Source organism: Petromyzon marinus, chromosome 4 (genome assembly GCF_048934315.1).
Source record: "Petromyzon marinus isolate PM22_M1 ecotype Great Lakes invasive population chromosome 4, UKy_Petmar_22M1.pri1.0, whole genome shotgun sequence".
NCBI classification, from domain to species: domain Eukaryota; kingdom Metazoa; phylum Chordata; class Hyperoartia; order Petromyzontiformes; family Petromyzontidae; genus Petromyzon; species Petromyzon marinus.
The window spans coordinates 24,253,569-24,267,185 of NC_133670.1; the positions used below are offsets into that span (position 1 = coordinate 24,253,569).

At 53.9% G+C, this 13,617-nt stretch overlaps 1 protein-coding gene across 6 annotated transcripts in view; it reads left to right on the forward strand.

The window, feature by feature from the left end:
- Positions 1-13,617, forward strand: part of LOC116937724 (voltage-dependent L-type calcium channel subunit beta-1-like) — a 141,310-nt gene that overhangs the window by 89,881 nt on the left and 37,812 nt on the right. For 4 of the 6 annotated variants that reach the window (XM_076060246.1, XM_076060223.1, XM_076060254.1 and 1 more), the window contains 3 exons: positions 1,407-1,543; positions 2,896-2,972; positions 7,058-7,191. In XM_076060246.1, coding sequence (XP_075916361.1) covers positions 1,407-1,543; positions 2,896-2,972; positions 7,058-7,191 — 348 coding nt within the window. Of the gene's footprint in view, positions 1-1,406; positions 1,544-2,895; positions 2,973-7,057; positions 7,192-11,158; positions 11,182-13,617 lie in introns of all 6 variants that reach the window. The other 2 variants (XM_076060232.1, XM_076060237.1) reach the window with 2 other exon arrangements.

Consider the following 13,617-nt stretch of genomic DNA (forward strand, 5'->3'; position numbering starts at 1 on the left):
TTAGCATTTATTTATTTAATTGAACTCGTTAAAAGTTGGCGATTTTCTCACGGCGCGCGATTCGGCGCACGTGCCGGGAGCGACGTCGATGAAGCGGTGCGTCGTGAGCCGCCTGCTGCTACCGCCGCCGCCGCCGCAGCCGCTCCGTGGCGACGATAGTCCCACCATAATAGGGCTTTTCCCCTTTTTCTGGCAACAAAACTGAAACCTTTTTACGAGGATTCATGTCTGCATTAACCACAATACCTGCAGGCAAAATGCAAACAAAAAACATACTATGATAATATATGCATTGTCCTTGAAACTGATTGGTCCACACCAAGGGACGGCTTTCTTTTGAGCCTCGACCCAATTGGTATTGTGGTTAATGCAGACATGAATCCTTGTAAAAAGGTTTCAGTTTTGTTGCCAGAAAAAAGGGGAAAAACCCTATTATTATATTTTGGTACTGGCAAAGGAGGTCTAATGATGTAGATGCTCACCCCGATCCCTCGTTATTTTGATAGTGCATTGTCTTTGAGCTGTACGTCTTTTGGCGTCATCTGGTCGAGCACCAATTGGGTCGAGGCTCAAAAGAAAGCCGTCCCTTGGTGTGGACCAATCAGTTTCAAGGACAATGCATATATTATCATAGTATGTTTTTTGTTTGCATTTTGACTGCAGGTATTGTGGTTAATGCAGACATGAATCCTCGTAAAAAGGTTTCAGTTTTGTTGCAAGAAAAAAGGGGGAAAACCCTATTATTATATTTTGGTACTGGCAAAGGAGGTCTAATGATGAAGATTTAATTTATTTTTTTATAAGGAGGGCCCTGCATCGGGATGTCTGGCAAATTCCTTTCAGGAAAGAGGTTACCGTAGACCCACGCGTACCATACACCCACATGTACCGTAGACCCACGTGTACCATAGAAGCACGCGTACCGTAGACCCACACGTACTGTAGACCCACGTGTACCATAGAACCACGCGTACTGTAGAACCACGCGTACCATAGACCCACGTGTACTGTAGACCCACGCGTACCGTAGACCCACGCGTACCGTAGACCCACGCGTACCATAGACCCACGTGTACCATAGACTCACGCGTACCGTAGACCCACGCGTACCGTAGACCCACGCGTACCATAGACTCACGTGTACCGTAGACCCACGTGTACCGTAGACCCACGTGTAGACCGGTCCCCGCCTCCACAACGTCGACGCTCCCCCCCGCCGTCGCCTCGCAACCGCTCGACGGGCAACCGACGTCCTCTCCTCGCGCGCATGCGGACGCGGGGGTGGTGGTGGATTGTTCTGTCGTTGTTGTGAATACGCTCGAGGTCGTTGGAGGGGGCCCCCGGCTCCGCCGGATTGGGGAATCTCGCCGAGCGCTCGCTCACTCGCTCTGCTGCACGCGTCGCAGAAATACAACAACGACTGGTGGATCGGGCGGCTCGTCAAGGAGGGCTGCGAGATCGGCTTCATCCCGAGCCCCGTGAAGCTGGAGCTCATCCGCCAGCTGCTGGAGCAGAAGGCGCGGCAGGGGCGCTTCCATGCAGGGTGGGGTGCCGCACCCCACCACCGCACCCCACCACCACGCCCCACCACACCGCACCACTGTACCCCACCACCAGGCCCCACCACACCGCACCACCGTACCCCACACAACACCTCACCACCACACTCCACCACCGCACCCCACCACCGCACCCCACACAACACCCCACCACACCGCACCACCGTACCCCACACAACACCTCACCACCACACTCCACCACCGCACCCCACCACCGTACCCCACACAACGCCCCACCACTACACCGCACCACCGCACCCCACACAACACCCCACCACCACACCCCACACAACACCCCACCACTGCACCCCACACAACACCCCACCACCACACCCCACACAACACCCCACCACCACACCCCACACAACACCGCACCACCGCACCCCACACAACACCCCACCACCACACCCCACACAACACCCCACACAACACCCCACACAACACCCCACCACCACACCCCACACAACACCGCACCCCACACAACACCCCACCACCGCACCCCACACAACACCGCACCCCACCACGCCCCACCACACCCGGTCCACCAGTCCTCGATGGCAGCCTCCACACCGAGGGGCTCAGCAACCTGCGGCTCCGGAGGAGAACGCCGCCGCCCTTTTCCGGACTGCCTCAGTGACGCCGTTTTGTGTCTTCACGGACCGCCGTCTCGTAACCACGTCGCATTCTTGCGGCTCTTGAAATATTGAGTCGGGTGTTTTTTTTAGTGCTTTCACTACGGAATTCGAACAAAGAATGGCTCTTCGTGTTGTTTTGGTTGCCGACCGCTTTCGCCACGAAAAACCACGCGGGAGTGGCGGGCCTCGCTGGGCCTCTGCTGGTGCTGCGGTGGCTAGGGGATGTTAACTCCCTCGCCTGGTATGCAGGAGGTCGTGGGTTCGATCCCGACCCTGACGCCTGCTGTGTGTTTGGAGTTTGAGGTGTCTCTCTCTCTCTCTCTCTACTTGTGGTCGAGTGGATTTTTCTCCGGGTCCTTCGGGTTTTTCCCCTCTACATTTTAGAGTATTTGGCTGCTGTAATTGTGTTTTGAATTTCCTGCGCATTTGGAAGTCTCTTTGAGACGCCGTGGCATTTAAGTGATGAATAGGTGTAAATCCTTATCCACACCTCTTCTGCATCAGTCATCGCTTCATCCCATGCGAATTCGATGTCTGTCTCATCTTGAGCTCATCTCCACTCTGTATAATCTCCGTGCGTTCCCCAACTCCTCTGCAACTGCTCGTGCCATCCTTTCTCCACCGCATCTCCGTACTCCGTCACGCCGTGATCTTGAGCTGACACCCCCCCCCCACCCCACCCCCGGCTGCTCGCCCCGCAGGAGACAGGGAACGAACTCGTCGTCCAGCCTGGGCGACCTGGTGCCGGGGTCACGGCGGTCGACACCCCCTTCATCCGGTACAACGCGGACGCACGCTCGCACATGAACACGCACGCGCGAGCACGCACGCCCGGAACCTACACGCGTCCCACACGCAGCGGCGTCGATGAGCTCCAAGCCACTGCAGTACCCCACGCTCCTCCCCACCCTCCCCACGTTTCTCTCCACCACACCCCACGCTCCTCCCCACCACACCCCACGCTTCTCCCCACTACACCACACACTCCTCCCCACCACACCACACGCTCCTCTCCACCACCCCCCACGCTCCTCCCCACCACACCACACGCTCCTCTCCACCACACCACACGCTCCTCTCCACCACCCCCCACGCTCCTCCCCACCACACCACACACTCCTCCCCACCACACCACACACTCCTCCCCACCACACCACACGCTCCTCCCCACCACACCACACGCTCCTCCCCACCACACCCCACACTCCTCCCCACCACACCACACACTCCTCCCCACCACACCACACACTCCTCCCCACCACACCACACACTCCTCCCCACCACACCACACACTCCTCCCCACCACACCACACACTCCTCCCCACCACACCACACACTCCTCCCCACCACACCACACACTCCTCCCCACCACACCACACGCTCCTCCCCACCACACCACACACTCCTCCCCACCACACCACACACTCCTCCCCACCACACCACACACTCCTCCCCACCACACCACACACTCCTCCCCACCACACCACACACTCCTCCCCACCACACCACACACTCCTCCCCACCACACCACACACTCCTCCCCACCACACCACACACTCCTCCCCACCACACCACACGCTCCTCCCCACCACACCACACACTCCTCCCCACCACACCACACACTCCTCCCCACCACACCACACACTCCTCCCCACCACACCACACGCTCCTCCCCACCACACCACACACTCCTCCCCACCACACCACACACTCCTCCCCACCACACTCCTCCCCACCACACCACACGCTCCTCCCCACCACACCACACACTCCTCCCCACCACACCACACACTCCTCCCCACCACACTCCTCCCCACCACACCACACACTCCTCCCCACCACACCACACACTCCTCCCCACCACACTCCTCCCCACCACACCACACGCTCCTCCCCACCACACCACACACTCCTCCCCACCACACCACACACTCCTCCCCACCACACTCCTCCCCACCACACCACACACTCCTCCCCACCACACCACACGCTCCTCCGCACTCCACCGCCCGCTGCTCCGGGGACGTTAACGAGAGCCGAGCGCGCAGCAGCAGCGGCGGCGGCAACATTAATCATCCATCGCCTGCATCGCACAAACCCACGCCTGGCACGCACAGCCTCTCCCTTCACTCTCCCTTCTCTCTCTCTCTCCCTTATCTCTCTCTCTCCCTTCTCTCGCTCTCCCTTCTCTCTCCCTTCTCTCTCTCTCCCTTATCTCTCTCTATCTCCCTTCTCTCGCTCTCCCTTCTCTCTCCCTTAGCTCTCTCTCCCTTCTCTCTCTCTCTCTCTCCCTTAGCTCTCTCTCCGGCTCTCCCTTATCTCTCTCTATCTCCCTTCTCTCTCTCTCCCTTCTCTCTCTCTCCCTTAGCTCTCTCTCCCTTCTCCCTCTCTCCCTTAGCTCTCTCTCCCGCTCTCCCTTATCTCTCTCTATCTCCCTTCTCTCTCTCTCCCTTCTCTCTCTCTCCCTTAGCTCTCTCTCCCTTCTCTCTCTCTCCCTTAGCTCTCTCTCCCTTCTCTCTCTCCCTTAGCTCTCTCTCCCGCTCTCCCTTATCTCTCTCTATCTCCCTTCTCTCTCTCTCCCTTCTCTCTCTCTCCCTTAGCTCTCTCTCCCTTCTCCCTCTCTCCCTTAGCTCTCTCTCCCGCTCTCCCTTATCTCTCTCTATCTCCCTTCTCTCTCTCCCTTCTCTCTCTCTCCCTTAGCTCTCTCTCCCTTCTCTCTCTCTCCCTTAGCTCTCTCTCCCTTCTCTCTCTCTCTCCCTTAGCTCTCTCTCCGGCTCTCCTTTATCTCTCTCTATCTCCCTTAGCTCTCTCCCGCTCTCCCTTATCTTTCTCTCTATCTCCCTTCTCTCTCTCTCTCTCTCCCTTCTCTCTCTCTCTCCCTTAGCTCTCTCTCCCTTCTCTCTCTCTCCCTTAGCTCTCTCTCCCACTCTCCCTTATCTCTCTCTATCTCCCTTCTCTCTCTCTCTCCCTTCTCTCTCTCTCCCTTAGCTCTCTCTCCCTCTCTCCCTTAGCTCTCTCTCCCGCTCTCCCTTATCTCTCTCTATCTCCCTTCTCTCTCTCTCCCTTCTCTCTCTCTCCCTTAGCTCTCTCTCCCTTCTCTCTCTCTCCCTTAGCTCTCTCTCCCGCTCTCCCTTATCTTTCTCTCCCGCTCTCCCTCTCGCTCGCCCCGACCCTCTCTATCACTCGCTCGCCGCTACTCTCTCTCTCTGTTCTCCTTTGCGCTCTCCCTCTTGGCCGAGTGTGATGTACCGTCATGTGCGATGATGTCTGCCTTGGCGTTGCCCATTGTCAGTCTGTGCTTGTTGTTCTCTCACCACCCACCAAGTCACGCTGGCTCCTTTTCCTGCATCACTCCCCCCCACTCCCCTCCACCACCCCCCCCCCACCACCCCACTCCTCTTCCCGTCCCTTGGCACCTAACGCCTCTTCAGCCGCTCGCCGTTTTATTTCGCTAACCTAGATTCGACACGCTCGCTCGCTCTCTCGTTCGTGGCCTCATTTCTGTCTCGTTGGCTTTTAATACACGCGCGGTCGTGGACTCGATGTGTGCTCGCGTTTTTTGCTTCGCTGGATTTCCTTTGCTTCATTGGTCGAGTTTTCGTGTTGTTGTCAATATTTTTGTTTCTTTGTTTTGTGTTTCTGTGACCGTCTGCCGTGCGATCGACTCTGCACATCCCGCACGCACGCACGCGCACACACGCACTCACGCGCACGCACGCACACACTCATACGCTCGCGCTCACGTACGCACTCACTCGCACGCGCTCCCGCACACACGCACTCATACACATGCACTCACGCGCACTCTCGCACACACGCACTCATACGCACATACTCACGCACTATGACGCACTCATGCGCACACACGCATGCTTCTTGGGATTCATTCATCTTCGTCCTTTTTATTCAACCTCCTGGAAATGTCACAATTGCTTCTCTCTGCTCGAATCATTAAAACAAACATTTCCTAAATATGTTTTATCAAAACGAACAAACCTTCTACAAACCGGCCTTCAAACCCTCCACCTCACCGCTAACTGCAATCACCCCGTAAATCACCGAACCAAACGTCGTAAAACCCCGTTGCCATCCATCGCCCAACATTTAACTGAACCTCCGACCCACCCATCGACCTAACAATCTAACAACACAACTCAATAACCTCCAACCAAACCATCGAACTAACATTCTAACAACACAACTCACCAACCCAACCATCGAACTAACAATCTAACAACACAACTCACCAACCCAACCATCGAACTAACAATCTAACAACACAACTCACCAACCCAACCATCGAACTAACAATCTAACAACACAACTCACCAACCCAACCATCGAACTAACAATCTAACAACACAACTCACCAACCCAACCATCGAACTAACAATCTAACAACACAACTCACCAACCCAACCATCGAACTAACATTCTAACAACACAACTCACCAACCCAACCATCGAACTAACATTCTAACAACACAACTCACCAACCCAACCATCGAACTAACAATCTAACAACACAACTCACCAACCCAACCATCGAACTAACAATCTAACAACACAACTCAACAACCGGATTGTGAAACCCATGCCTCAACGAATGCCACCAATGCCACCAACTCCAACCCTGTGACCCTTGCACCTATGACTTCCGAACACCATGAAACCTTCCAAACTGTGACCCTTTCCAACTGCGTCCCTGCGATTCGCGACCCTCCAACCCACGACCGTCCGACTTCCAACCCCCGTGTACCCACGACCTCCGACCCTCGACGGACTCGCGTTGCCCCCCCCCCCCACCTCTGCTGACCTTTGCGACCTCTTGACCTGACGCCCGACCCCGGCCCATCCGGGCAGCCTACGACTTAGACGCAATGGGTCTGGAAGCGGAGGAGACTGATCTGCAAGGAAACCCTCGCTACCCTAAGGGCAGCGCAGGAAGCGCTGGCTCCACACAGGCCAATGCCAAGCGCAAGCCCTTCTTTAGGAAGGTACTGTTCCTATACCACCCTTAACTATTCCAACAATTTTGACTGTTGACCAGGTGAGGCCCACTGAGCTGACGTGCAGCTCTTTTTTTCAGAAGCGACCTGGCTATCGCGAATTAAAGCTCGACGTGGAGGCTTATCGTCGTGTGGACATTTATAGCAGCCGGATACTCTCAAACGAGTGATGTTCATTTTAAATGTGGAGGGGGGAAAAAAACACAGAGGACCCAGAGAAAAATCGAAGCGACCACGGGGAGAGAGACACGCAAACTCCAAACATACAGGCATCAGGGGTCGGGATTCAACCCACGATCTCCTGTACAACAGGCGAGGTAGTTAACATCTCACCACTGTGGCGCATGTAGTGGGGTGGGGGGGGGTAGGGAGAGGGTGTGGGGTGTGCCAAGTGCGGTGCTGCCACCTCGTGCGTAGCTACAGTGAGCCACGCACGGTGTAGTGAGCCACTGGTGAGCCACGCACGGTGTAGTGAGCCGCTAGTGAGCCACGCGCGGTGTAGTGAAGTGAGCCACCATCGCGTATGGTGCCACATGCACAGCATCTCCTGTGTCAACATCGAATTCATGCTTGTGCATGTGAACGTGCACACACGTGTGCGTGTGTGCGCAGTGTCTGCACGTTCACATTTGTGCATTTTAAATAAATTGGGCAGGTGGAGTGTCACGAACGGGCCTTTAATCAATCTTTTAAGTGCTGCCAAAGAGAGAGAGAAGCACGTCATGTCAAGTTGATTTTGTTTAACCAGCTGGGAACTCAAATAGACAGGATGAGTCTCGTTGCAAGGGAGTCTTCCAGTCGGGGAAACAATGATTGCTGCTGTGTGTAAATTCCCAATTGTGTACGTTTTCGAATTTGGCAAATGTTTCACTCCCACGCCAACAACGCAGTGGCCTGCTCTTGCGAAGTACGTCACTGGATCTTTAACGTCCGCTGTGAAGGGGACGGCGCGTGGAATCGGCACGGTCGCTCCACCCACAGTGAACACACTACTCGCACCCGGGCGGACTGTGGGGGGAGGCCGCAGAGGAGAGGGAGGGAAGGACGTCCAGTCCAGTGGGGATTGATGAATGGAGCATTGGGCGATGAAGGTGCATAGAGAGGTGAAGAGAGAGGAGAAGAGAGAGAGGAGAGAGAGAGAGAAAGGGAGAGAGGTGAGGAGAAGGGGGAGGCAGTCGCTTTCTGGAGCAGAGTGAGTAGGAGAGTGAATATATAAGCCCATAGAGCCGGAGTGAGGTCATAAGGGCGACTGATGATGATGGAAAAGAGATTTGTCGTGTGTGTAGATGATTGTCTCTGCTGTTGGTGTGATGCAGTTAAATATAGTTATATATAGCAATATTTGTGAATAACAGTTAAACATAAATTGAGAATCCAGTTATCCGCTACCCTATTCATCACGAATCCCATAATCCATGGCCATGATATACGATCAACAGAAACTGTGTTCATATTCTTAGTTTTTTCGGTAAAGTCACGTTGAAGAGAAACAACAAAATAATAAAATATATATAAAACAATAAAAAATATAGAAACTGTGTTATCCACGTGGTGTGGGAAACCCATCATAATCTCTGCTTTTTATCTGAAGCAAAATTTTCACGGATAAGAGGATTTTATATATTTTTTTACACATTCTGGAAAATAACTGAGATTTCTTCACATGCGCAAATGTACTGATCGACCAACATCGCTCCCATTCCCTACTAACATCGGCGCGGATAAAGAGGCATCACATTACATTTGGAAAGGCCCCGTATGTCGACTATTGATCACGCCGATCTCGTAAGTTACAAGATAACCAATCACATAATGCATCTCAATCTGTCCCCTCCACACATAAAAAAAACTAAATGCAAGTTGTACTCCTCCCGTCAACCACGTGGCCTTACCTAAAGTGCTGATTGTTGGGGGAAAGAGCAGCATCATCAGCAGCAGCAAGTCCTGTGTTGAGGCTTGCGTCAGCCTAAAACCCTCGCAGCGTTCGGTTCCAACACAAGCAAACTGTGGACCGGCTTTGACATGCAGTGTCTCGTCAGCAGAGTCGGTCTCGTTAGAACCGATGGTGGTGGTGGTGTTGGTTAACGGGGGTAGCCCCCCCCCCCCGTAGCCCTCCCCGACACCCCCCGTGAGTCTTGACTGCCTGACTCAGCGCTCGGGGGGGGGGGGGTCCGTGGCCATTAACAACGTCAGCAGCAGCAGCGAGCATCGGGATCCTGGTGTGACTGCTGCCTCGTTTAGGCTGACGCAAGCCTAAACACAGGACTTGCTGATGCTGATGCTGCTGATGCTCTTCCCCAACAATCAGCACTCTCGGTCGACAAAAGTTGTTCCCCCACCCCGATTGTGCTGCTGTAAGTGCTGTAAGTGCTGCTGGAAGTGCTGCTGTAAGTGCTGTAAGTGCTGGAAGTGCTGTAAGTGCTGGAAGTGCTGGAAGTGCTGTAAGTGCTGTAAGGGCTGGAAGTGCTGGAAGTGCTGTAAGTGCTGCTGTAAGTGCTGTAAGTGCTGGAAGTGCTCTAAGTGCTGGAAGTGCTGTAAGTGCTGTAAGGGCTGTAAGTGCTGGAAGTGCTGCTGTAAGTGCTGCTGTAAGTGCTGTAATGGATGTAAGTGCTGCTGTAAGTGCTGCTGGAAGTGCTGTAAGCGCTGTAAGTGCTGCTGGAAGTGCTGTAAGTGCTGCTGGAAGTGCTGTAAGTGCTGCTGGAAGTGCTGGAAGTGCTGCTGGAAGTGATGTAAGTGCTGCTGTAAGTGCTGCTGGAAGTGCTGTAAGCGCTGTAAGTGCTGTAAGCGCTGTAATTGCTGTAAGCGCTGTAAGTGCTGTAAGTGCTGTAAGGGCTGTAAGTGCTGTAAGTGCTGCTGTAAGGGCTGCTGTAAGTGCTGCTGTAAGTGCTGTAAGTGCTGTAAGTGCTGCTGGAAGTGCTGTAAGCGCTGTAAGTGCTGTAAGTGCTGTAAGGGCTGTAAGTGCTGTAAGTGCTGCTGTAAGGGCTGCTGTAAGTGCTGCTGTAATGGCTGTAAGTGCTGTAAGTGCTGTAAGTGCTGCTGTAATGGCTGTAAGTGCTGCTGGAAGTGCTGTAAGTGCTGCTGTAAGTGCTGTAAGTGCTGTAAGTGCTGCTGTAAGTGCTGCTGTAATGGCTGGAAGTGCTGCTGGAAGTGCTGTAAGTGCTGCTGTAAGTGCTGTAACTGCTGTAAGGGCTGTAAGTTCTCTAAGTGCTGGAAGTGCTGCCCTTAATCGGTGCTCGCTGACAGCGCCTGTCCCCAAGCAGTCGCGAAGGGGCTACACGGTGTGGGTGGTGTTTGCACACACACACGTGTGTGTGTGTGCTCATTCTCGCGTGAAGACAGTTCACGTGACACGCCCCACGCATGTGCTGATGTAATCAAAACTACTCCCCGGTCTGAATAACCCCACGGTACGTGGATGCGTGCGTGTATGCGTGCACCTTAAGGCTTTAAGGTGCACTTAGCCTGGCACAAGCGCCCTGGTGATGTCTACGCCACCTTAGCGGCGAATGGCGGTTGTTGTTTTTGTTGTATGCGTGCGTGTATGTGCGTGTGTGCGCGCGTGTGCGCGCGTGCGTGTGTGTGCATGTGTGTGCGTGTGTGTACATGTGTGTGCGTGTGTGTGCATGTGTGTGCGTATGTGTACATGTGTGTGCGTGTGTGTGCATGTGTGTGCGTGTGTGCTTCCCGCTCTCCGTCTTGAGCCACGCAGGAGCACTCGCTCGATCGCGTAAGAGAGCAACGTGCCGTGCCGCGTCTGTGTGCGTGCGTGTGTCTACTAACGCTCCTCCCTGCCCCACCTCCACCACTTGCCTTGTCCCCTCTCCCACCCCTGGCCCCAACCCGACCCTCCCCCCCCCTTCCCAACATCGTCCCCTTCTACTATCACCTCCCTTACCCCCCCCCTCTCCCTCAACCTGCCCCCTCCTCTATCACCCATTGCTAACACGCCTGGCAGCAGCCAAGCAGAAGCAGAAGGCGGTAAGAGAATCATCTCATAACCGTCCGCACCTCCACCCCCCCCCCGCGCGCGAGAACGTACGCCCCAACCTGCTGGGGTCGTGACCTTGAGTGACCCCGGCTTCGTCGCTTGAAGTTACCTTGGTTTGTGATTTTTTTAATGACCTGGATTCTTGGCCTTAAGTTTCACGGCCCCTTGCTGGCAAGAGCCTTCTTCTTTCTCTAGAGCCAGGTGATATTGGGGCGGTGGGTGGCTTTTAGTTATCCATAACCGGGCGAGAGCCCCCGTCTCTCTTCCAAGGGAGATCAAGGGATGCAAATTCGGGAACAGAACTTCTATTAACGCCGTGTAAATATGTGCAGAAGAAAGGTCGAGGGAAAACCATTTAAAATTGGCATAATTTTAATTATTATTTTATATATTTCCTTTATTTTATTTTTTGTGCCGATGGCGCCCCGTAGCAGAAACAAATCACCCCGGTGCGTAACAGAGTTGCTTGACAAAGCCTCGACTCTGCCGATGAGACCCGGTGAACGGTTTGCCTGCGTAAAAACTAAAATTGTTTTGGAACATTGGTCCGGAAGAAGGGCAACAGGATAGGACTTGACATTCACGAACCACTGCTGTGAGCCGTGAGCAGGAATTCAACTCTGGTCACCGGCTTCCACAGCACAGAGTCGTATAACCACTGCCCTGCTCCTCTCCCAGCAAACTTTGCTAACGTCCGTTGTTTGTAAGATATCTATGTACATGAAGTCCTCATATGGCAGTGGTAATCTGCAGTCGGTGTCTGCTATTCAAAGCATTTCAATCATTTACATTCACGAATGCGAAATACATTGCAAAAATATATATTGCAAAAAATTCAGTCGAAAATCACGTGACCCTCTTCAACCTCATTACGTTCACTCTGAATCACCGCACCGCAAGACTATACGTCGCAACCAATGTGGAGATGGAGTTGGTACGACAGAATTGGATTGCATCGCTCGCCACCAGTGCCAGCAGGGAGACGCTTTCATCAGGCAGAGGGTCGATTCTTCTCTCTACTGCTGCCAATGTTGCCATCGCCGAGCAAACAGCTACGATTTAAAGTTGAGGTGGCCGAGCCGGATCGTTGTGTCGGCAGTAGCGGAGCGGTGTGCGTCGTCGCTGCGAATGCGACGCTCCCTCCGTGTTTGTGTATCGGGTGCCGAGTCGTCGTACGCTCCGCGGTTCTGTGCCGGGTGGTGACCACGGTCGCCGCACTCTGCCGGCCACTTGTTCGTTTTCCATTTGTGCGTCGTCATCATCATCATCGTCATCGCCGTCGTCTTCATCATCATCGTCATCACTGTCGTCACCATCATCGTCATCGAGTATCCACAGCTGATAGGGTTGATGATGGCTTTGTACGATGACTGTGGTGATGATGATGATGATGATAACGGCGTCCGTCCGTGATGTGCGACGAGGCCGTAATGCGCCGCTGTAATTTAAGCCCTCTCAGTCGACCGACCTTGGTGATCGATATTTTCCCTCGGCCGTGTTCGGCGTGAGACGGCCGCGGTCCGGTCTCGTGCTCTAAGTGCTCGTCAGCGATTATAAATATGTAACAGAAACGTCGCGTGCCGGTGCACCCACAGCTCGCACGACACTCCTCCTCCCTCCTCCCTCGTCCGCTTCTCTCAGAGAGCCTCGGTTTCAGCGTTCACCTGCCGGACTTAACGACGTATGGCAAACACCCGTCGGGGAATAATTTCGGACGTCCGTGTCATAAATGTTTCTGCGCCCAGCGCGCACCGCTTGACCTTAACCCTTGTCCTCCCTCTTCGGCCCTTTCCCTCGGCGAGAGTCGACACTTGTCCGGGATGTTTGCATCGTCGTCCTCAATTTTGAGGTAGCCTTGATAATAATGATATCATAATTGATATCTGTAAGGCGCATATCATCCATGGATCCACGACGCGCCGATCTCTAGTGATGGGAAATCTGCTAAGTGTTTCCCGAAATATTGAAGGTTAAAAGTCCCAGTTTTTGTCAGCAGCACGCGGTTATCCTCCCCACTCGTTCTTTGTGAGACAATTTTACTCCCTTGATCTGTCCCGGTTTTATTTATTCATTTTACACCTCAGAGGCGGTGGGTTTACTGTGTTCAACCAGGTGAGAAGTCGAGAGGCAAGGACAAGTCTCATTTTGCAAGACTGACACGACTAGGCCCACTCCAATTTACCACTGAAATGGAAAATATCCGGTGAGCAATCAAGAGCAGTGATTCCTCACCGAATTAGCAACTAATCGGGAGGTGCGGGGGAAGGACGACAAGCAAATGAGCAGTGGAAGCAACGTGAAATTTGACAGAGAGAAACAGCGGCGTGACGTTGATTAACGTCGCAGAAAAGTAAACAAAACTAAACACTAAAAGGCCCCGGTTCACGTGGTGGTATGCGATGACGTCCCTCGCCGTCCGGAGTTTC